This window comes from Haliotis asinina, chromosome 11 (assembly GCF_037392515.1).
Source record: "Haliotis asinina isolate JCU_RB_2024 chromosome 11, JCU_Hal_asi_v2, whole genome shotgun sequence".
NCBI lineage: Eukaryota > Metazoa > Mollusca > Gastropoda > Lepetellida > Haliotidae > Haliotis > Haliotis asinina.
In genome coordinates this window covers 5,203,954-5,229,088 of record NC_090290.1, presented here as the reverse complement: position 1 = coordinate 5,229,088, position 25,135 = coordinate 5,203,954, and the positions used below count along the sequence as shown (strand labels likewise).

General features: G+C 39.5%; 2 protein-coding genes across 2 annotated transcripts in view; one reads left to right on the top strand and one right to left on the bottom strand.

Annotated features, from left to right (window-relative positions):
• Window positions 1-14,410, top strand: part of LOC137255608 (ATP-citrate synthase-like) — a 54,283-nt gene extending 39,873 nt beyond the window's left edge. Inside the window, exons 16-29 of the mRNA XM_067793049.1 lie at window positions 397-512; window positions 829-933; window positions 1,212-1,303; window positions 1,771-1,875; window positions 2,460-2,541; window positions 3,293-3,403; window positions 3,765-3,892; window positions 4,132-4,225; window positions 4,679-4,833; window positions 6,008-6,158; window positions 6,861-7,004; window positions 8,786-8,899; window positions 10,112-10,194; window positions 11,296-14,410. Of these exons, the coding sequence (XP_067649150.1) occupies window positions 397-512; window positions 829-933; window positions 1,212-1,303; window positions 1,771-1,875; window positions 2,460-2,541; window positions 3,293-3,403; window positions 3,765-3,892; window positions 4,132-4,225; window positions 4,679-4,833; window positions 6,008-6,158; window positions 6,861-7,004; window positions 8,786-8,899; window positions 10,112-10,194; window positions 11,296-11,473 (1,658 nt within the window). The 3' untranslated portion in view covers window positions 11,474-14,410. The remainder of the gene's footprint in view (window positions 1-396; window positions 513-828; window positions 934-1,211; window positions 1,304-1,770; window positions 1,876-2,459; window positions 2,542-3,292; window positions 3,404-3,764; window positions 3,893-4,131; window positions 4,226-4,678; window positions 4,834-6,007; window positions 6,159-6,860; window positions 7,005-8,785; window positions 8,900-10,111; window positions 10,195-11,295) is intronic.
• A 565-nt stretch (window positions 14,411-14,975) lies between these two features.
• LOC137255992 (ASNSD1 upstream open reading frame protein-like) lies at window positions 14,976-22,914 on the bottom strand. Its single transcript, XM_067793629.1, has 4 exons — window positions 22,753-22,914; window positions 17,800-17,853; window positions 16,786-16,861; window positions 14,976-15,897 (listed from the first exon to the last, which is right to left on the bottom strand). Exons 1-4 carry the CDS (start codon window positions 22,798-22,800, stop codon window positions 15,827-15,829), a joined length of 249 nt encoding a protein of 82 aa, XP_067649730.1. The 5' UTR covers window positions 22,801-22,914; the 3' UTR covers window positions 14,976-15,826.
• Between the last annotated feature and the right edge of the window lie 2,221 nt (window positions 22,915-25,135).

Here is a 25,135-nt window from a genome sequence, read left to right as displayed (position 1 = left end):
AGATATATCCAGTGTTTCTTTTATGAACTGTTTGTCCATTTCCAGAAGTAAAAAATAGCTGTTGACGAGTGGATTTAACTACTATATAAGGAGTGACAAAATAAAAACAAATGTTCAGTTTGGTCCCCTGACTGATGGCAGTATTAGCTTATCACACCAAGGTCTGATTCCCCACATGGGTACAATGTGTGCAGCCCATTTCATGTGTCTTTGCTGTGATACTGTTGGAATATTCCTGAAAGCAGCATAAAACCAGACTCACTCACTCACGCACTCACTCTTGCCACTAATTGACCTAACTGTTGACTTGATGAATATTTAATTAGCCATGATATAGTTGGACCTCAGACGTGTCGTAATTTTGTGTGTGCAAGACTTCAATGTTTCTGTTTCAAGCCTACAAGAACATGGCTGACTGTATGAAGAAACATCCCGAGGCAGACGTTCTGATCAACTTTGCTTCTCTCAGATCAGCCTATGAAAGCACAGTTGAGACGATGAACTTTCCTCAGGTACGTGTCATGTATTTGTATTTTCTCATGATCATATCAGCATGAAGCAAGGCTTATCCGTCACTAAATATGGATATTACCCAGCAGGATCTAAATGTTTGCTTGTTCATGGATATGGGGGGCGTGTTCTCACGAATGGCTGTTTTTCCCCTAATTTGTATCCAGTAATATGCTTGCACATACACAAAAGTGGGGCAGACCATTTACTGTTACATACTTAACAATATTCATAGATCTGTTATTTTGATTTTAAAGAAAAAAGATTCATAACAGTTTTCTATTATGTTGATTACGAATGTTGTCACCCTGTTTTCAGATCAGAACAATTGCCATTATCGCCGAAGGTATCCCTGAGAATCTCACACGCCAGCTGGTGAAGATGGCTGATGAAAAGAAAGTAACCATTATTGGGCCAGCCACAGTGAGTGGACATTTTGTCTGAGACTGTTTGACATGCTGAAGGAAGAAAGGTGACATGAATGCTGAATACTGAACATAACAAAAACAAGTCCTGATATTTGAGAATGTGACTGAACAAGTCACAGTGTTTTAGCAGGTTATCAGACCACAGCCAACACTTCAAAAGGTTAGCAAACATCCCCTAACAAATTCCACACCGACTTGAGAAAATGACAGAATACACCCGAACACTTAAGCATGTTAAGTCCAAGGTTGTACAAGTATTGAGTGTATTTACAGGTGGGCGGTGTAAAGCCTGGCTGCTTCAAGATTGGCAACACCGGTGGCATGTTGGACAACATTCTCTCCTCCAAGCTGTACAGGCCTGGCAGGTAGGAGTTATTTCCCCTTATCCAGATGATTTGCTCACACTATTTTTCTGTCTCCTATTTCAAGTCTAGATTGTTCTGGCAAGTTTAGACTGCCTATGGTCTAGCTTGCTATAAAGGATTGTTCTTGCTATTTTTGCACTTTTTTTTGTCCTTGGTTGACACATGTCATCGGTTCCCAATTGCGTGAAATGATGCTCATGTTGTTAATCACTGGATTATCATGTCCAGACACACTTACAGACCCTCGCCATATAGTTGGAATATTGCCAAGTGCAGCATAAAACTAAATTCACTCACATACTCTTTTGTAGATAGGAGTTTTGATATAACATATCGTAAGCTCTACGAATCACTTTGAGAAGTCACATTTTATCAATAAAAAACATCTCTGCTATAAATTTTAATTTCAGTTATCAGCCAAACATCTTGAGAAATCTTTGAAACCCTTAATGATTTCTTGTTTCCAGTGTTGCTTACGTGTCACGATCTGGAGGAATGTCTAATGAACTGAACAACATCATCGCTCTGAACACCAATGGCGTGTACGAGGGAGTTGCCATTGGAGGAGATAGGTAGGGCTCACTGTGTAACAGATGTACATAGTATACGCTGTCACACCTTGGAAGCTACTGCAGAGTAGCCAGTGAGAGGATATAGGTACGGCTTGCTGTGGACATAACATACGCTGTTAACCTGGACACTATACTGCAGTCAGGAACTTGGAGGACAATACTTACAATACAATAATATTCACTTAGGAAATACACGCTTGTAATGGATACAGTTGAGCGGACTAGGACACATTTTCAGCACTGGACATTGTCAATGAATACGAGCATGATGTGTGTATTGAGGTTACAGTAACTGTATATGCATGTATCAGTTGAGAGTTCTATTACTAACTTCCTGGATGTGTTGGGATAGACACACTCACTTGCTCTTTCTGAATGTTGACGGAACTGTCATGGATTAATGACGTACTTAGATGTCACATGGCACCTACCGTGGGTTAAATAGTCGCCACAATGAAGCCACCTAAGTTGGCCACAGTTACGAGCAGTCAGTATCTCAAACAGCCCAGCTCCTTTTATTTGAGGCATGTGTACGTCCACGTTAGAAATGTCATTCTCACTGTTATTGGTACATCATGTTCCAGATACCCAGGAACCACATTTATGGACCACATCCTCCGTTACCAAGACAACCCAGAAGTTAAGATGTTGGTGCTGCTGGGAGAGGCAAGTGCTTCATCCATCTTCCTTAAGCCATAACCATGGATGTGACTTTGATGTCGGTTCAAATATGGATGTGACAAGTTTGACCTTGCATCATATCTATAGTTTATCATGGGGAATGAATGATTGTTTGTGAACATTCTAAAAAAAATTAGTGTGTCGACAACATTAACTTGGTGACTCGTTAATTTAGTGACCATCTTTGTGTTGTAGAGGAGTGTTGGCCTGTTGAATGTCAGGGCCTGGATTTTTTAAGCTCTCTCAGCACTAAGATGGTTGTAAGTGCCATACATTAACATTGACTCACAACTGTCTTAGTGCTAAGAGAGCTTAAAAAATGTAGACCCAGGATATTGAAACAATGTACTTGTCAGAAACCTGCCTGACTCACTGCAGTAAGGAGATGAAACAAGGACTGGGGACCATTGTACAAAGCGATCTTAATGCTAAGGTGACCACTCCCATACCATAGACTCAAGGTTGCCTTAGTGCTAAGGTTGATCTTTATAACTGCACCCTACATGCTAAATCAGTTGACTGAAGAAGGGTTGCCAAGTGATTGAAGCATTCAGTCATATGAGACGAAATCCTGAGTTCAGATTTCCACTTGGGTACAGTGTGTAAAGCCCATTTCTGGTGCATCTGCTGGGATATTGCTGAAAGAGATGCAACACTGTAGTCACTCAGGAGTGCATTAAGTTTGAACTTGTTCCATTGTTTGGTGTAAGTGTTAATGAGGTCAGTGATGTTGCAGGTTGGGGGTGTTGAGGAGTACCGACTGGTCAATGCCCTCAAGGAAAACCGAATCAATAAGCCCGTCATCGCCTGGTGTATCGGAACATGTGCTAAGATGTTCACCTCTGAGGTAAGCGCAGTGAAGTACCACGTAGGAAGTTGTTATCATTTCCAAATATTTAGATAGCTTTATAGATCTGACTGGATCACAACTGTTTCTAAGCACCTGTTTCTGTGACTGAATACTCTTCAAAGCAGCATGAACATAAACCCATATCACCTGAAATGTTGACTGTATGAGTTCCCCTGATGGTGTGTTCATATCTGTGATAGCCTAGTATATTTACTGTCCTTCGATGACAGGTTTTTACATTATCAATTTATTTATTTTAAAACTGATATGAATTAAATTAAATTGTTCTTGTCACGATATGGTTCTTGTGACGATAAATTCTAACTCACTCACTCACTCCTCTGATGGTGTTTTGCAGGTTCAGTTTGGCCATGCGGGGGCATGTGCAAATGCAGACTCCGAGACAGCAGAGGCCAAGAACATTGCTCTGAAAGAGGCTGGCGCCAGTGTCCCTCGCAGTTTTGATGAGCTTGGAACTGTCATTAGGTGAAGAAAGGAGTTGATATTCATTAAAACTGTGATAATGTTGCATATTTCAGTTATTCCTATAATGAGAATTAAAGTGGAAAAAATATGGCAATTTTTTTTTTTTTTTTTTTTTTTATTCATCAATCTACTGACCATAAAAATATGAAAGTGAAGAGAGAAATTTTATTTATTCCCCCCAAAAGCAAAATTATGTTATTCAAATTATACCTTCAATACATTAAGCTGTTGTTTTGTAGAGAGGTGTATGAGAAACTGGTGGAGGAGGGCGCCATTATACCCCAACCAGAGGAGGCCCCACCCACAGTACCAATGGACTACAACTGGGCTAGGGTGAGTGCCATCTTCTCTGTCCCGCCAGGGGTGGATGGGTATCTGTCATAACAGTCTCCGTAAGAGTGGATGTGTCTTTAATCTCGGGGAGGTAGAGGGAGATCTGCCAGTTTCACTATAGTCAGTGCATCTCTGTCAGCCCCGTCTTTTTGAATGGGAAGTTTTGGGCTGACAGGTAAAATTTAGGTGTCTAATATTTCTTAATGTTTCACAGACTAATGGGGAAACGTTTCCCAGTCATATCTTCCCCTCCCCACTTGAAACATTATGGAAACATGACACTGTACTCTATGTGATCGCAGATCGATGTAATGGCTGTTTAGTGAATTTTTCTTGGGATGTAAACAAAACTGAAGAAAATACTGAGTATGTCTTGTGGACAAGTAAGAAAGGACAGTAATATCAGTGTATGACACTGACTGATTTGTAAGCAAAAGGTCATTTGTCGTCCAGGAACTTGGCCTGATCCGGAAGCCAGCCTCCTTCATGACCAGTATCTGTGACGAGAGAGGCCATGAGTTGTTGTATGCAGGCATCCCTATCACAGACATCTTCAAAGAGGACATGGGCATCGGAGGAGTGCTCAGTCTGCTCTGGTTCCAGAGGAGGTAGGTGCATTGTCATACTGTGAGAGGGCAGGGTAGACCATTTTCAGGTTAGACAGGCTTGACCATTGTACTTGTAGGGGTGACAGATCAGATTGTACTTGTGGGGTGTTAGACTGGTTCCCCTGCCCTATTCCGCACTGCGCTATCGCTGCACTACAAGGACAGGTCAGGCCCGCCATTTTCGGTGGAGATTCCTCTCGGTAGTTTTATGACGTCGGTCCAGTCCATTGCTCCACGTAAAAATATTCAGAATTGTGTTGCGCTTGCGGAAAAACGACGTGTTGGTTCTTCATGTGGTAAGGATAAGAATATATCTGCTTTATTACTGCGATATGGTGATATTAATGTTCCTTCTCACTGGGATATACCATCCGGTGCTATATTTAGACTACCGCCTCGTCCAATGGAGCGAGTGAACTCAGCGCCCCTGACCTGTCCTTTGTGTAGCCAGCTTGCTGAGCGTAGCATAGGCAGGGTACCAGTCTAGTGGGGTGTCAGAGTAGTCCATTGTACTTCTGGGGGTGTTTGAGTAGATCATTGTACTTGTGGGAGTGTCAAGCTGGACCGTTGTTCTCGTAGGGGTGTCAGGCAAGACCATTGTACTAGTGGGGGTGTCAGGCAAGACCATTGTACTAGTGGGGGTGTCAGGCCAGATCACTGTATTTGTGGGGGTGTCAGGCTGGACCATTGTTCTTGAAGGGGTGTCAGGCTGGACCATTGTTCTTGAGGGGGTGTCAGGCTGGACCATTGTTCTTGAGGGGGTGTCAGGCTGGACCATTGTTCTTGAGGGGGTGTCAGGCTGGACCATTGTTCTTGAGGGGTTGTCAGGGTAGACCATTTTTCTTGTGCGGTAGACCATGTTTTTGTGGTTGTGTTGGAGTAGACCAATGTTAAGGGAGTTGGGACAGACCCGTGTGGGGATAAACCATTATATGTGTGTGTGGGTGTGAAGGTGAGAGGGTTGACCAGTATGTGTCAGTTTTACCTGTGGGTCTACAGTGTCTGGCCATTGTAGGGATTTTAGGGTTTTAGTATTATCAACTCACCTTGAACAATATAGGTAGATGCCTTTCACACTGAAAGTCAAAACTACTGGCAGCCAAACACTGAAATAGGAATATGTGCAGTTGTTTCCATGATGGTTGCTCTAAATAAATTTTGTCATTATTTCCAGATTGCCTAAGTATGCCACCAAGTTTATTGAGATGTGTCTGATGGTGACCGCCGACCATGGCCCTGCAGTGTCTGGGGCTCACAACACCATTGTTTGTGCCCGAGCAGGGAAAGATCTCATCTCATCTCTCACATCTGGCCTGCTCACCATTGTACGTACACTCTCATCTCCCCTCTCACATCTGACCGGCTCACCATTCTACGTACACTCTTATCTCCTCTCGCACATCTGGCCTGCTCACCATTGTATGAACACTCAGTGCTTCTTTTTGAATAATTATTGGGTCTGAGAAGATTCCAGGTTAATAATTATGCTAATTTTTATGATTTAAATTCTGTGCAATGCTGTTCTTTGTTGTTAAATTATTACCCTGCTACTAAGTGCTAAGCGCGACCACATACGTCCATACATTCGCTTCTCAGGTACCCATTTTAAACACCTGAGTAGACATAGCTGGAACATTGCTGAAGGCAACCTTAATCAGCATTCCCTCACTCATCCAGCTGCATGGTATTTAAACAAGACTTGCAAGACTTCTGCTTAACTGATGACATTTTATTCTACAAACAGGGTTAGAACTTATCTCCTTATGAATTTACAGCCAGAATATGTTCTCAGGCATTAAATTGGCTGGGAAAAGAGAGGACAGACACAGATTGAATTGTTGATAAGCAGCCATGACACCACTGAAATATCGCTGATGGCACTCACTCACTCACTGACTTTTTTAACTTCTTACTCTGACCCTGTCATTGACTTAATGACTGACTTGCTCACATCCTTACTTACTCACTCTGTCAAGTTGTGACAAATAACACAAGTCCAAAATGCCCAATATTACAATGTATTCCAGGGAGACAGATTTGGTGGTGCCCTCGATGCTGCAGCAAGGCAATTCAGCGATGCGTACGATACTGGCCTTATTCCCATGGACTTCGTCAACGACATGAGGAAGAAAGGGCAGCTCATCATGGGCATTGGTCACAGGGTCAAGTCGGTCAGTACATGCTGATGGATCTCAGCCTATATTAACAATTCTTAGCCCTATTCTGCTGCTTTAGTTCGTTTTACTCCATGATGACTGACTAATCATACTTTAGAGGCTAAATAATGTGTTACTGTGATAAAGGCTGAAAGTTGACAGTGTGTACCTACATACAAGGTTATGTCGTTAGATCAGTCCCTCCTGGATTCAAAGGCAAATATTTAAGAACTCAGCAGCAAATTTAAGGAAATTCTGCACCCTATTTTTCAATATTCAGCAAAAAATTCTGCAGTTAAAACATATAGAGAAAACAGCAAACAACATTACACAGACCTTCATAGTTTATTTCTGAAACACTGATATAAAGTTACATCGACAGCACACGTCACATCTTGAGTCAATTTGATGACAAAGCACCGTGTGCACACCTTCAGCTGTGTTTGAGAATTAAACGATCGCTGAAAATTATTTCTCTCCTCTCATTCATAACTTTGATGCAGACGAACAACTTCAGGTTTCATGCAAACAATAATTGAGAATGTAATTGCAGTGTCAAATTCATCTAATAGCAATTGGAAGATGCCTAAAACATGCTTTACTAATAAAGTGTCTTTAATCATGATTATTTTGAAAATGTTGTCACAGTGAATATGTCAGTTCATTTTATGTGTAACCGATCCTACTTTTGACATTGACTCTACTTTTCATTTTGGCTGTCAGTCAGTTTTCAAATTCAGAGGGAAAAGTGGTGAATTCTGCACGGATTCTGCATGAAAATGCGTTTTCTGCGGACCAGACAATATTCTGCATGGAAAGGTAAATTCTGTGATTGCAGAGGAAATCGTGGAATTTACCTTTCCATGCAGAAAAACGTCTGGTCCGCAGATCCAGGAGGGACTGTTAGATGTTACGATTAAGGTCTTAGATTTGATAGACTGTCACTTCCATGTGTTTACTGATCACCCATGTCAGATACACATTGATACAGCCATGTATGGATACATCAGTTGTAATATGCTGTGGCTGAACAGTTGATGTATTATTGTAGCTGAACAGTTGATTTGTGCTGTAGCTGAATGGTTGATTTGTGTTGTAGCTGAACGGTTGATTTGTGCTGTAGCTGAACGGTTGATTTGTGCTGTAACTGAACGGTTGATTTGTGCTGTAACTGAACGGTTGATTTGTGCTGTAGCTGAACGGTTGATTTGTGCTGTAGCTGAACGGTTGATTTGTGCTGTAGCTGAACGGTTGATTTGTGCTGTAGCTGAACGGTTGATTTGTGCTGTAACTGAACGGTTGATTTGTGCTGTAGCTGAACGGTTGATTTGTGCTGTAGCTGAACGGTTGATTTGTGCTGTAGCTGAACGGTTGATTTGTGCTGTAACTGAACGGTTGATTTGTGCTGTAGCTGAACGGTTGATTTGTGCTGTAGCTGAACGGTTGATTTGTGCTGTAGCTGAACGGTTGATTTGTGCTGTAACTGAACGGTTGATTTGTCTTGTAAGTGAACAGTCGATTTGTGATGTAGCTGAACAGTCGATGTGTTATTGTACCTGAATGGTTGATTTGTGTTGTAACTGAACGGTTGATTTGTGATGTGGCTGAACAGTTGGTTTGTATTGTGGCTGAATGGTTGATTTGTAATGTGGCTGAACAGTTGGTTTGTATTGTGGTTGAAAGGTTGCTTTGTGTTGTGGCTGAATGGTTGGTTTGTGTTGCAGCTGAACAATTGGTTTGTGTTGCAGCTGAACAATTGGTTTGTGTTGCAGCTGAACAATTGGTTTGTGTTGCAGCTGAACAACCCTGATATGAGGGTGGTTATCCTGAAGGAATATGTCCAGAAAAACTTCCCTGCCTCGCCGCTCTTGAACTATGCCCTCGAGGTGGAAAAGATAACCACGTCCAAGGTAGGAGCTGCACTGGTTATTGATTGCCTTGTACATTTACATGAGGTCAAAAATATTTATGGAGTCTGTAAATCAGTCACAATACTCCCTCACAAATGGTAACTGGAGTTTATGGACCTTGGTTCTTCGGCACTGTGAACATTTTTGGGGGTATAACTGATACTATAAGATATTACGGACATGCTAAGGGGGTGTCATCCCAAATCACTTTGTTTATTTCTTTGTTTAGTTTTGTTTACACTCCCTATGACATAAAGGAACCGTGAAGGTCCCGGGGTAGAGTAGGCCTCCAGCAACCCATGCTTGCCATGAAAGGCGACTATGCCTGTAGTAAGAGGCGACTAATCGAATCGGGTGGTCAGGTTCGCTGACTTAGTTCACACGTCATTGGTTCCCAGTTGCACAGGTCGAAGCTCATGTTGTTGGTCACTGTGATTGTCTGGTCCAGACTCGATATCTACAGACCGCCGCCGTATAGCTGGAATATTGCAGAGTACGGTGTAAAACTAAACTCACTCATTCACTCATTGATACCTTAGGGCTTAAGCCATTTCCTGTTCAGAGTTGCCTCCTTTAGGCTGTCAGAAACCATCTCATGGTGGATTCAAATGTAGTGGCCACAAAATTTCCGAGTCCTGTGCTGGGATTCGAACGACGGACCCTCTGATCCGAAGTCGGACGCCTTGTCCACATGACCAAAGAGGTTAACCCCGTCAGCAAGCTGACAAGGTAAGGATGTCATCTGTGGGATGACTCCACGCCCTGCTACACAAATTCCAATCCATCAGTATGTTTGAAGGTGTATGTGACACTCGGTACCAGTAGTCCTCGCATATCAGGGACAGCCTGGTTAAAGCTTTTGCTCATGATTCCCCTCATGGATTCCCCTGATGTATCATACCCATTTCTGATGTCCCCCGCTGTGCTACTGAAAGGACATTGTTAAAGGCAACTTAAAGCCTCCACTCACCCAACAAGCTGTCACCCAATCATATCACACAAATAAGGTCATGGCTGTGTGAAACTCACAAACTCATCACATGTATTTCGAAATGGAGACCCTAGTCCCTTGTACTGAGATGTACATTGTTCCATGTTGTAGAAGAGATAAACGTTTTCCACTGTTCTTCAGCCTTTTTCTTGGTGATCTTCATAGAGCTGAAAACACAGAAATCATTTCATCCACACTTCAACTTTTGTACTATTTTCCAGAAACCTAATCTCATTCTGAATGTAGATGGCTTCATCGGTGTCTCCTTCGTCGACCTGCTGCGAACATGTGGCTGCTTCACAAGGTCAGTACAGCCATCACCATGGTAACACTGAACATATGAATGTGTTCATGAATGTGAAACACTGTTTGAAGTCAATTGTGAATAAGTAGGTAAACACAGAGACAATGATTGATGAATCTTGTAATACACATCCTTGTTAAGTGTATAGTATCGTTATTCTAATATGATGATATGATCAATGGAACTCTTAAATAGGATTTGTATGCGTGTTTCATGTCTGTGTTCTTCAGTGAGTTTAGGGTTGGTAGGTAGGATTATTTTGCTTTTCACGTAATTTTAAGGTGTACAAGCTAATAACACATTCGGTGAGTTTAGGGTTGGTAGGTAGGATTATTATGCTTTTCACATAATTTTAAGGTGCACAAACTAGTAACTCACTTATTAATGTGTAACTGCTTATTCAATCAAGCTTGCGGCCGTCATGTTGACTTTCTCAATCAGAATGACTGATCAGTGCCTGGAAAAAAACAATGGTATCTCAAAGCTTGTTTTATTCATTCTACAAAAAATAGTGTTGGCACCACAGCTCAAGGGTAGGTCAGAAACCACAACAAATCCAACCAGAGTGGTCGGTATCATGATGACTTCATTCCCTCATATTAGTCCTCAGGAAAATGTCTTTTCTGACTAAAAATTTACTATAATTTTTGTCATTGTATGAGTACTGCAAGTCCTTTTCACAGTTAATTTTTGATGCTGTTATTAATTAACCACAGTAATATGAAAGAATCCAATTTATGTAAGTAATAGACTTCACATGTGATTTTATTGAGGCCACAGTTGAGAAGAGGATTTTGATTGGATTCAAGTTTGTGTGAGTTTGTGATAAGAAATGGACAGGGTTGCATAAGTGTAGCACTCCATGCTTAAGCCCTCAATTTTATGCCCCACATGGGTATAATGTGTGAAACCCATTTCTGGTGCTGGAATATTCCTAAAAGCGGCGTAAAACCATGCTCACTCACACTTGTCTTCAAACTGGACTGTAATTTGCTTTGGTCATATTCGTGCTGGCAGTAACATGATATAGAATTTGTGTCAACTTGTAACATGCATTTACATAATGCTGAGGATGAATAAAATCATATGACCATTTTACAGAGAGGAATCCCAGGAGTATATTGAAATCGGTGCCCTCAATGCCCTGTTTGTTCTGGGACGAAGCATGGGATTCATAGGCCACTTCCTGGATCAGAAGCGTCTGAAGCAAGGATTGTACCGCCATCCTTGGGACGACATCTCCTACATCATGCCCGAGGGTCTGAATGAAACCGCATGAAGCTGTGATCATCATGAACATCATTGCATTGAAACATGTTGTGGAGAAAGTAGTATGACTGTTGATACGGATCACATGATCGTGTGTATGGAATCACTGAGTGGATTGTTTATGTGAAAGGGGTCTCATTATTCACGTTCATGTGAAAGGGGTCTCATTATTCACGTCCATGTGAAAGGGGTCTCGTTATTCACGTCCATGTGAAAGAGGTCTCATTTACGTCCACATTTCATTCCATCGGGGGTCAAATGACCAAATATTATGAACAAAGCTAATACATATACATAGCATATTTACCCTCTCAAGCATTGTGTGGCATGATGCTCTTTGATAAGTACCCCTTAACATCTAAGTGAGTAGGAATATTGTTAAAATGAACACAGCAGCTCAGGTTACTTTCAGATTTTGGTAACAAAATAATAACATTCATTCTTAAAATGTTTGGGCAAAAATACAAATTTTGCAACATAAACAATGTTTTCTGTTCATCAGCTATGAAATCATGACACGTGTCTGGTAGATAACACCTACATCTGATAACAGTTATATGTGATAACACATGTTGGTTTTAGTCAGGTGGTTAAATGATTTGTTAGCTGAGATTGATGTCAGGGGCGATGTTTGAATAATGCTTCATGATTACTATTTATTTGTGCTATTGTATATTTACAGAATTTTATGTTTTGTTATTTTTGCTTCCTTGATCTGTTTTGTTTGTACTTTCTTGCATTCAAGGTAGAAATTGTCAGTTTGGTGAAGCTGAAACATTGTTGATATTGGTGAAAATATGTGATTACTCTTACAACTTTATGCCAGTAACTTACTGGGATATCATTGTATCCATCTCATTAGATTTGTGGCAAATGCTGGCGATGGCTTCTTGTGGCAACAAGCACAAGAATCTTATCTAAAGTGGATTGTTACAGACATGCCATTATTTTGGAGTTTCATGAGATTTGCTCGCTCTTGTTCTAACAAGCTTTGTTTCTTTGTTTCATTTTGTGTCTAACTAGCCGCTAGTTAAGATTTTATAACAGACCTTATGAAATCCTTTGATGTGGAAGCATAGTGTTGTCGTGGATCTGATCTACTGCATTCCGAGTTCTGATACTGTAATCGATAGAACAGCTCCGTTGTCAGGCATTTGTATTGGAGGAGTCTTGTCTTGTTCATTTTAGGCCAGATGTCGCACTCATTTTGTTCCATTTAGACCAATAGCCTGCCATTATGGACAGGTTGACATTGATGGTGACAGAACAAACAGAAGCAAAATAACCCATAGTTGGTAATGGTTGGTTGTCAAGTGCTTGTTGAGGAGAGGGAACATATATGCTCACTTTTTAAAGTTTGGGGGTTGGGCGCAGTATTTAGTTAGAATCCAGGTGCTTTGGGTCACTATTGCTTAAAGATGTCATGTTCATCTCTGGAGCTGGCATATTTTGTGCAAATTGTGACAACTGTGTTTTAAACCACCATCCTGAGCATCATGGAAATGGTCTGACCCCAATAACCCCCCATGATCTGAACAATAATATGCTTACATATTAGTTGTCAGATGTCTGTTACTATTTATTTAAAAACTGTGAACTACTTTGTTTTTGCCTTTGTTATACCTTGCAATATAAGTTCTGTAACCATGGTAATATGTTCAGTGACAAACATGATCAGAGACAACTACACTGCTCAAAACTCAGAACACTGATTCTTGAAAGATACAACAGTAATGGTGTCATTGGATGTTCCTTGAGTGATATGTTGTTTTTGTGAATCATGAGAAGAGATGATCAGTTGGGGTGATCTCTTTCTTGTCTTGGGGGTTTCGTTATACGGCTGGAACTGGAAGCATTAGCTTCTGATGGTACGTTTGCTAGTTTGTGATGGAGAATATTAATATTTTGTACATAGGCATGATAGATCAGGGAGTTGAAATTAAGTCTAGCCACATCTTTTCATTTTATGAGTTATGGAAAGTTATTCATTTTAATGGGTAGGCTGAAATGTCTTCACTATTTCATAGCCTTGCAGTAAAATGGAATCGAAAATATACTTGTATCTATGAAATTGTATTAATCATTGGGAGAATAATACATGTAAGCCAACTGGAGATATTTGCAGTTGTTAAACTGGATAGGGAGGGGGAGTGACAGCATTTCATTTTGTAATTAGTTGTTTGTGAGGCAATAGATATTTTGTTCTTGTAAGTCTACAGATTGGCAAAATTTATGACAGTATTGTTGAAGATTTCCACTCCGACAACATGTTCAGAGTAGATGCTGTGATGACTAAACATTGTTATTACTGGTTATCACCTGATAAAATAGTGTAGTTTCTGCACATTTGTGATACATTGTTACACCGTGTAGCTAGTTAGCATGGCTGGGGATATACAGGTATATCTACCAATGTGATGCTAATTGGGGAACAATGTGCTTATTGTTTAGACATGGCTACATCTGTTTGCCATATATTTCAAGACATAGATGGGAGATAACCTCTGGTTTTGCAGTTTGTCCTGGCAATCTCTCATGAAATCTCATTGAGTTGGCTAGATTTGAGGAATATATGGTGTAGTAGATATTAGCTCGGTTGGTTAAGTTAGATGTATCTAATACTTGATACTAACCAAACAGAATTTGTCATATAATTTATCTGTATCCCAACTGCATGGATTATCACAAGTTAATATTGAACATATCGTTTCCATGGAAACACATCCCATTCTAACAGTCATTGGAAATGTGGTATCCATGGCAATTGGGTTTTGAAGGAGGATGTTTTCAATGTCTTGAATGTAGATACTGGTATTATTAGACAGTTATATTGTGGGACCACATACACAAAGTCATTAACTATTCGTCATGCTGTTACCATGGTAACATGTCTTGTGACTAGAAGTCAGATGTAGGCTTGGTGCAGTAATAAAGCTGGGAAACTATATTTGGTGTGTTTTTTGTTATTTGTGAGATAGTGATTATGGTCATTTTCTGATTGACCTGTGAAGGTCAAGTATTGAATTAGGAGAAAAACATTCTATGTTGGAAAATCAGTGATATGTAACGAAATTATAATAACTCTACACCGAACACATTTATCAGATTTAAAACAAATTACTGTGTTGGAAAATCAGTGATGTGTAATGTGATTATATACCTTGGAATAACTTCGATTAACCAATCACAATCCAGTATTTACTGATGTTAGAATTGGTCTTTGGTGACCTATGCTTGGCATAAGACGTTACAAACAGGATCATGTGTTGAACAGGACATAAGCAGGTGAAATACTGTGATGTAGTAATCAGTTAATTTAACACAACTTGGCGATATTTCAGTTTTATGACGGCAGTTTGGACCAGATATCCCGTGATTGACAGTCCAAGCATCAAATTAACGAAAAATAGAATTCAAAAACATACATCTCCCCTGTTACTGTGTTAGTATGCCAAACCATTCAATTCCATCACTTACCCTTATCATCAATGAATCAAGATGTAAAAAGCTGATTATGTCAATCAAGGTTTTATTCTTACTCAAAAAATATAACTGACCCTCTGGTAGTTCATATACAAAATGTGGACAGGACAGATTACAAGATGAAAAACATACAATTCTCTACATGATTAGATATGTGCACTCGGGTCACACACCATGCAAAGGAATATGAACATGCAGTTAAGAGTTGCCTCCCTTTATCATGACAGGCCATAGTGACTGTTCTCCCAAATTAAACCTGTATTTTCTACATATACCCAAAAAAAACCAATAACCTGTTTAACTTGATAAACAGCTGATGTGCAATTTTTTTGCCCATGAGAGGAACATCATGGGTTCGACACGTTGTATGAAGCGTATTTCATACAACGCCCCCCGCCATGATATTGCTGGAACATGGCTTAAAGAGGCATGAAACTAACTCGCTCCTCTCAGTTTGTGTGATGACCGACACAAAAACAAAGATCGGCTTTTCGATTTGTTTTTTCTGCTAAATCCTGTAAATGCCACACTTGGCATCCCCCAGCAATGACAAGATATATGTTTTACAGAGAGAATGATTGAGCAGCAGTGACAATATGTGACATGGTAGACATTCTTGCCACATATGGTATATCCATCACAACAAATACAAACAGAACTCACATTATTGCAAAGAGTGCATTAAACATGTTGAAGACTGGGAAAGACTCTTAGTCATACACACATTACTTCAAACAGTGCAAGATGTACTAGAGATGTGAGTCCTGAAATTGACATCACCACTTCCTCCAGTCACTTAAACTTCAGTTCATCACTCTGAAGACATAAAACCAAACTCTCTCACTCATTCCTCTATCGTGCCTATCTTCCTCCAACTTGGTCACCTTCCCCCAGCTTGACCACTTTGTTTCTCAATGTCCTTGTACTCTTCAACCAGACTGTCCATGGTCTCTGTAAAACAGACAACCCTGGTAAATCAGACATCTTTAACAATTCACAATATGCTGGTGTGTCAGATACGCCAGTCCGCGTCACTCCCCACGCAACTAAAGGTGGCAACCCAGATGTCATAGTTCCAGTATATGGCAGTGGATTGTATTTTTACTTTTAAATAATTGAGACCCGTGTAGGTCCTGGGGTAGACTAGGCCTTCAGCAACCCATGCTTGCCATAAAAGGCGACTACGCTTGTTGTAAGTGGCAACTAACCGGATCGGGTGGTCAGTGACAATAAGGAATTATGTATGGAATGACAACTGTATCACACATTAATCCCTAGTCTGTAATACATGGAGAAAGGGGAATGTACATTAATTACAACAGCCCAAGGTTAATGGGAAATGACCCTTAGGTAAAATTTGGGAGGGGGTGAAGAAGCAGGGCTGCATGCTCTCAGCTCCCCCTCCCCCACCCCTGTCTGAATCCACTGCATGCTGACCCGTGAATGTCCCAGGGTACAATTATTTACAGACTGCTGCCATATAGCTGAAAAATTGCTGAGTGCAGTGTAAAACTAAACTCACTCACTGTAAATAATTGAACCTGGACCAGACCATCCAGTGAACAACATCACAAGCTTTGATCTACACAGTTGGGATATGATGACAGTTCTTAACCAAAACAGCGAGTCTGACACCCAATCCCACTAGTCACCTCTTACAATAAGCATGGCTGGCTGAAGATCAGATCTAACCTTGATCTTCACAGGTATCCAGCAGGTAAGTACTGGGATCTACTTATAGACAAATACTGTATCATTTAATAGAACTGATAGAACAGGTCAAAGTTCATTGCATTTCACCACATTGTTTTCTGTTCTGTTCTGTTTATGGAAACTTACTTTTTGACCGAGCCATTTCTGTGTCGACTGAGGACAGAAACAAGATGTTGCTGTTCTGCTGCTGTCTGTAGACACGCTGAAACAAACATGATATTTCTTGTTGAGGAAAGTATCCTTGTAATTTGCATGTTTGTGAGTAAATTAAACCATAGGCAGATCCAGAGGGGAGTTGCAGGGGTGCGAACCCCTTCTTATGTCCTGAAGTTTGTTAAACAACCACTGAAACTTTGGTGAAAATGAAGTATGCACACACCCCACCCCTTCCCCTTTCTCAAAAAACTGTATCGGTCTCTGGAGACACTGACACTGTAAATATGATATATGCTGACTGCAAGCATGTTCATTGTCAGTCATGGCGACACATTTCACTCCTTTTCAGTTTTACCCTGATACATTCAAACGTCCTAGGTATATCCAGTGCTTGACAGGGAGTCATGGACATGTTATTTGGAGTCACCTTCAGTTTGGAAGTTTCATCAAGACATCAACTGTGATTGTTGAATAATGACAAAAGAAAAACAATGTATGGCAGATCAGGTATCAGCACTGAGCAGATAGCTGGCAAACACTTAACTATGCAGTTTAGATTTTCTAAAAAAATGGCCCAGTAGCATTGATTCAACAATGACGGAAGTTCCTAAATTCGCTGCATATTTGAGATAATTTGCGTGTCAAATACACAGGTTTTCTTCATCACTGCAAACAATGCATATCACTTTTCACTTTGGACAGAAAGTACAGTTCCAGGAAATGAAGTCTGATAATCACGATAACAGTTTGATCACCAACCCTAAACATTATAATCACTTGCAGATTATTACATGATTATATCTATCATCCATTTTTCACAACATTCTGCAGTCAGGAAAAGCCCCTGCACTGACAGCACATCAATAGCACATACAGATGTGAAATCAACCCCTATTCATTATGTGAATGTGTAAAAAGTAGTTTGTCAAAAAGGCTAATTACTGCACTTTAAAGATGATGCATATATGAAGTCAAAATACATACTGCTCCTTTCCTGATTGACTTCATCTCGTCTTGAAGAACCTTCTGCTCAGTAATCTGTAGACAGTTAAAGGACATGAAAACTTCAATAAAATATAAACAGGCCACAATGAACAAAATTAAAAGACTTTGACATGATAATTGAGAACCATTTTCTGCTCACTGCAATATTTTTGTGCAATCATAGCAATGATGTGTTCATGTTATGTTCTAGGAGTTGAACTAACAAAACCCTCATTACTAGACACTGATAACCTGCTAACTGACGTACACTCTCCTAACCTTGATTCATGGATATAAGTAAGTCAGCGAGTTGAGTTTTAAGCCACACTCTGCAACATTGCAGCTATATGGCAGCAGCCTGTAAATAATAGAGTCTGGACCAGACAATCCAGTGAACATCATCATGAGCATGGATCTGCGAATGTGTCAACCAAGTCGGCGAACCTGACCAGCCAATCCCGTTAGTTGCTTCTTACGACAAGCATAGTCGACTTTTATGGCAAGCATGGGTTGCTGAAGGCCTATTCTACCCCAGACCTTCATGGGCCATGGATGTTAGGGAGGTACACCAAACGTTATAACACAGAGACCCCAAGGAGTGTATGTTCTAACAAAACCCTCATTACCAGACACAGATAACCTGCTAACTGATGTACACTCTCACAACCTTGGATTCATGGATATAAGGAAGTGCACCAAAAATTATAACCCAGTCCATTTGAGTCAAAATCTCCCAAACGAATAGCACTTAATTAAAAAACAACTATTCGTAAATGACTCAAACTAACTCTAAAGTAAACAGGAAAAACACATAAACTCTGCAGACTTTTGTTATAATTTTTGTGAACAAAATAGAAAAGTTGTTTAACAAACCATCACTATTTTCATTAGATACTGCAAGATTTATGACAAGGATGTTGCTTCAATTTCCAGGTCAAACGAGACAATTGGGATTGATGTGATTGATAATGAATGAGTTCTGATTACGTGCCACATTGTTTGTGACAGATACGGAGATTAAACACCAGTCAATTGAAAATATATATAAAATGTCAAATGTCAATTGCCGTTCATAATCCCGATGGCAACAACACTGACCACCACAATAGTAGAGGGTCGGTCCCATGGTGCTCTTTTTATTTATCACTTGAAATTCTTTGATCAACTTTGCATATTATTAGTCTTATCTTTCAAACACTTGCGAAAAAGAGTAAACAGATCTGCAATTCAACAAACATCATTAACTAAATATTTCCTCACGCTTGTCAAATGTCTGGACGTTGTAATATCCACTGACACTGATGTAAACAAAATCTTGTCGGACCACGACTTGCATGAGTACAGTGGGTAAGGGTATTCCGGATCACGGTTATTCCGGATCACTGCCACGTACATTAACCCCTAGAAACTGTAAAATCTCGATAGATTTTGTTCACTCAATCTCTCATTTTAAAGCCGAGACATTGCTCTTTAAGGTGATATATTTTGTTTTACTTGATCTGAACCAAAAGTTTACTTGCGCGCCCTGTAACAAGGATACCTATCATTGCGTAATTTGTCGTTGGCACGTCAGGAAAAGGTAACTCATTCGGAATGGCCCGTCTCAAATAAGACTAGAATCAAGTTGCTTCACGTTAACTCTCCATTGCATGCATATACTTTTCACCTGTTAAGGGCAACAAAAATCTTCTCTTCATCTGCCATATTTTTCGAGAAATTAGCAATTTATGGAACCACGTGTTTAAGTCAGTTCCAGATCACCAGAAAATAGGGATCACCTCAGGACTGCCAACCGCCGAAAAATGTTAATTACTGTTGAAATAAAGTTATTAGTTTCACGATCTTACTTCGGTTTGCCTTTATTGAAAATATATACTCACTCAAGGGTCTGTCTTAGATGTTCTTTGCACAGAGTAGATACATAAAACGTTTTGGCCTTCATTTCGCCAAAACGTAATTTGCGGTACAGAACTGTCTGTCAGGTAAAAGATTATGAATATTGGAAATAACCAACTTGACAGTGCTTTGGGGTTGAAATTGTTTTGTTTTCAAGTCATATTATTCTTTTCTTTTAATAACTTGATGAATTTTAGTGATGAATTATGCCAGAGGCGGAAGCAATGAGGTTGGAGTAGACTCGAGCTATAGTTTGTTTCATTTTTAAACACAGGAAGATACACGTGCACCCATAAAGAGTTCAAATAGGCTGATATTAAAGGGGCACTGATGCGGAGCAATTTCCGTGGACTGGTGTAAACTTTTGTTATTGTTTTTTTCCCGTGAGTACCCGGATGATATCCCAGAATTCGTGACTGGTTCGTGACCTCTGCTGCGCAGTCCGTAAGCGCAATTGATAGTTTAATTATAGACAGATCAACTGAGGTGAAGTCATTTGTACTTCATTACAAATGTATTATGAAAACAAATGAAACACTTTGAAGGTTAATCATCTGCCAGTGGTAGAAATGGTAAAAAACTATTAGGACGGAAAAATAACGAAGTACGTCTCTATATTTTGTCTCATAACCCTAATTAGTTTACTGTCATATTTGTATGATTCTGAAAATTAATAAAAGAACACACGATTTGTTTATACTCATAGTAAATTTCTAACATAACAGCAACATTTATACATTGTATAGATTGCCAATGTGGATCCTATCTCACACACATACGCGATCTAGTGTGTGTTTTCTGTCATACAGATTCTGCTGAATGCTACAACAAATAAATTAAAACAAAATGCAAATAATGAATGTAAAACAGACTAATTTTATAGCAACAGTGTCAGGCTACTACCTTGTTCAGGAATGTATCCATCAATATCCACGTAAAAGAAATCGTATTCCATTCATCTGCAGCTGGTAAATAATCCTGCTCTGTGTCGCGTGTCTTACAACTGTCTCATTTGCGAAAAAGTAACACATCGTTTCACGTCTTTCACATCGGTGAAAACCTGATAAACCTCTCATTGGTCTCCCAAGATAGCACACCTGGCAACTAATTGTATGATGTCCACTATTCTAAGTAATTTAATTGACCAATATTGAGCAATCAATCAATCAACGCAAGGGTGGGTAATTAATTCTTTGAAGGGAGGATGTTGTTTTTGCACTCACACTTTATGACAGGGTGTAGTCATCTACACACACTGCCTTTTGACAAATCCGCTAGAAGATAAAAGTAATTAATCAATCAGTGTGTTATCGGTTAATCCTTTGATCGATGTTTGTTTTTGTAACTCAGCTGATAAAACCTCTTGCATCACTTACATGCACACATTACATAACATACAATACATTTGCCATTACAGACCTTAATTTATAATGTTGAGTATTTACTCCAGACAGGAGAAATGCCAAATGGGAACCTTTGTTGAGTAACCGAGTGGTGTTGCTACTAATTATGCCTGTTATAAATTCATTAATTGACCATCAAGAGAATGATGACAAATAACACGTGTAGGTTTACACCATCAAACGCGAGTTACAGCAAGGAAGATGTAATCTCTGTGTCGCATGCAGCCTGAAAACACTTATGGGCCGAAACTGTTTTGAGGATACCGACGGAATTTCGTTACATAAGGAATACACACAGGCATTTGCTGTGTACTTTGGTAAATAAGTGAAATAAGGTGTTTTTTACGTAAGACAATTTTCAGATTTCTCTACCAAAGCCAAGGTCATCGTTTTTTTGTTTACGAATTCAAATAAATCAACTGTGTGTTTTATTATCATAAATAATAAACCATTGTAGCTACCATAGCTACCAAAATTTACGTATGCTATTTGCTATCACAGCTCAACCAACACACAAAACTACCTAAATATAAAGCTTTGCAATCTTCCGTACTGAAACAAATGGCTTGCTACGTGCCTGTAGACATCATATTTTCATGTAACATGATTAAATATCGATGTTAAAAACACAGAAATAGGATCAAATTGGATCAGTAAGTATACCATCCAAGCATCCGAAAAGAACTACACTGCTGGGATATATGGTTACGATCAGACAAGGAATACCATGGATATTTTTAAACAAATGGCATGTGATGGGCATCCGGCCTCCTGACTGTTTAAGTGAAGAAATTTTGCTAATATGGACAGGAGCCCAGTTCCTTTGTCCGTCACGGTCGAAGGAGTGGGCGCTGACCAATTTGCGGTCTGCTTTCGTAATTAGACCATTGGCGAGAAGCATTATTCGCTCCGCATCAGTGCCCCTTTAATAGATTATACTCGTTAGCTTTACAATCAGTTAATGCTGATGTGATGTTAAAAATCTTGACTGAATAAAGCTTTAAAGGTTCTGAAAAAATGGGTTATTTTGCCTCGATAGTTGTAGTTAAAGTCGCATATAAAAGTCACGACAAAATATTATATATCAATACTGAAGAGATCAGTACCATAAACCACTTATGTATTAACCCCAAGAAAATATTTTCAGCCCACACCGGTACCTGGAATCATGATTCTGGAGTATGTTGTTATGAGCAGCAAGTGTTAAAACTATCTACCAAGTGGATGTTGTTATCAACTGCAATGTTTGTTAATTATTCGTTTATCAAACATTATGAATATTGTTAAAGCATCTATTTAATTAAACGCGTGCTACTGTTTGGCACAGACCCCTGTTGCCCCAAACGAGCACCAATAACCGAACACTGCCTCGTTATGTCACGCGATCCGGAATACCCTGAAATGATCCGGAACTGCCGTAACAGCGGAGCGTTTCTTTTGCGATATTTCTAAAGTCAATCAGGACCGAATTAATTTCATATTTTGGTGTAAGTAACATGAAACACTGCTCTGTCAGAAATTGCCCTTAGGTGCTTTAGATATATTTTTGCGGAGGCGCATGCAGTTGGTTTTTCGTTAGTGATCCGGAACTGCCCTACGCACTGTATGACTGTTGGTGAATACACATTGTCAGCAAATATTCGTGTGAACGTACCTTTGAATCAAGCTTCTGTTTCAGTCTAGCAGTTCCTGTATCAGACATAATGTCCAAATTTCACACATCAAAATCAATCGTAAACTGGAGAAAGGTGTTTCATTTTAGTTTGGCGAGGCACTGGGTGTTTACAAAACAATTAGAATTAGAGTTACTCCCCCTGGTTTACTATAAAGTTAATAAGCAGAAAACATGGATTAGGGTATAATATTGGTATTTTGTATTTGTAAAGAAAAACGTATCACTCTCTGGACAAAATTGAAAATGGACAAAGAGTTTATCTTTCCAGTCTGCAGTATTGTCAACATTCCTCGAAATCTCACTGATAAATAGTGGTGTCATATCTTGTATATTTAGGTCATACTTCCAAATATGTACCAGTGTCGAGCGCCTATATACTGTGCCTCTTTCGTATGCCAGTCAAATCAGCCCTACTACAAAATTCCACCGCAAATAATTATTTCACTGCCGCGGATTTGCTGGTGCTTTTGTAGCTGGGGTGATTTGACTGGGACCCTTCTGTCTATATTAGAATGTCACTGAGATAGAATGTTTTATCTGTAATACAGAGTAAATTATTGAAAAACCTTTTCATTATAGAAGTAAAATAATTGAGGTGACAGACAATAATAGATATTTGCAGATCTCACACCTAAATCCTATCCATGATCCCTTCAAACACAAATGGTTCCTCTCTAATGATTCTTTTGTATCTTCACTGAAATTGCATGTGTTCCGAGACATTATAACTGATTCCCGAAGCTCATTTTTCTACTTACAAGCATCACATCTCTGTTTTTCTACACAGCTGTCATAATTCCAAATCATCTGAATAAAGTTTCCGGTTCATTCATCACTTGATTGTCTGGTTTGTTTACAGTGCCAGGCAAAAAACACGTCTATTTTAGAGGACATCTTATCCTTTTCCTCCAACACCTGGTGTCCTAACTGATGTTTAGTGATCTATTCATATAGTTTTCTCAGCTAGTCTTCCTTCACACCTAATGGAAATTGTCTCTCAGTAAAGTGAAGACTTATGGCTATTCTTTTGCAGACATGCTTCACTAAATTCTATAGGTGAACCTGGAAAATAAGATTTTTGCACCTATTCTTCACTCCTTTTGTGATTGCTGTATGAGAAATTTCTGTAGTAGGTTTATCAGCAATGTCTGAATGACAAGGATGTCATGCCACAAAGCCAAGAGAGTGCTAAGATGTTCTATTTCCCCTATTTTGTAACTTTGTACTACTGTAAACAGCTTTACTGTACTGGACCATGTGGATATTGAACTGAAAAAGCAAAGCTGCTGAGACTCACACACACACTGTCGAGACAGTCCGAGATTCATAGAAGCAGCAGGCAGGGAAACAACAAGTAGCACCCTGAATGAGTTCTGGCATGACGCAGTTGGGGATCAGACTTCTGAATTTCCTGTCTATATGTAGATCCTCTGTCCACCATGGAAGCAGTCTACAGTGGAGGAACTACATGCAGTCCTATTTACTCTTACAGTGTAGTGATGAAGTGTTGCACTGAAGTGTTATACTGAACTGTGGTGATGAAGGACAGTGATGAAGTGATGTGGTGAAGTTTAGTGATAAAGTGTTGCATTAAAGTGTATTGATGAAGTATATAATGATGAAGTGTTTCAGTGAAGTATTGTATTCAAGTGTAGTGATAAAGTGTAATGATGAAGTGTCATATTGAAGTGTTGTGATGAAGTATGGTGATGGAGTGTTGTGATGAATTTTGTTGTATTGAAGTGTACTGATGAAGTGCTGTGATGAAGTATGGTGATGAAGTGTTGTGATTAAGTATGGTGAAGTGTACTGATGAAGTGGTCTGATGAAGTGTATTAAGTATAGGGATGAAGTGTTGCAATTAAGTATAGTGATGAAGTGTTGTAATAAAGTATTGTGATGAAGCATTGCATTGAGGTGTTACGATGAAGTTTAGTGATGAATTGAAGTGTAGTGATGAAATATGGTGATGAAGCATAGTGATGAAGTGTTGTGATGAATTTTAGTAATGAATTATGGTGATGAAGTGTTGGGATGAAGTTTATTGATGAAGTGTTGTATTGAAGTGTAGTGATAAAGTGTTCCAATGCAGAATAGTTATGAAGTGTTGTGTTGAAGGGTAGTGATGAAGTGTTGTATTGAAGTGTACTGATGCAGTAAAGTGATGAAATATGGTGAAGTGTAGTGATGACGTGTTGTATTGAAGTGCAGTGATGAAGTATTGCAATGAAGTATAGTGATAAAGTAGTGATGAAGTGTTGCATTAAAGTCTTGTATTGAAGTGTAGTGAAGTATAGTGATGAAGTATGGAGATGAAGTGTAGTGATGAGGCATTGTATTGAAGTGTAGTCATGAATTGAAA

Bases quoted from the DNA above. Each gene is read 5' to 3' on its own strand.
- LOC137255992 (XM_067793629.1), bottom strand. From the start codon at position 22,800: ATGTCTGATACAGGAACTGCTAGACTGAAACAGAAGCTTGATTCAAAG. The intron at 17,854-22,752 runs GTACGTTCACAC...AACTGTCTACAG, and splicing joins AACAGAAGCTTGATTCAAAG to ATTACTGAGCAGAAGGTTCT. The intron at 15,898-16,785 runs GTAAGTTTCCAT...TCTGTTTTACAG, and splicing joins AGAAATGGCTCGGTCAAAAA to AGACCATGGACAGTCTGGTT.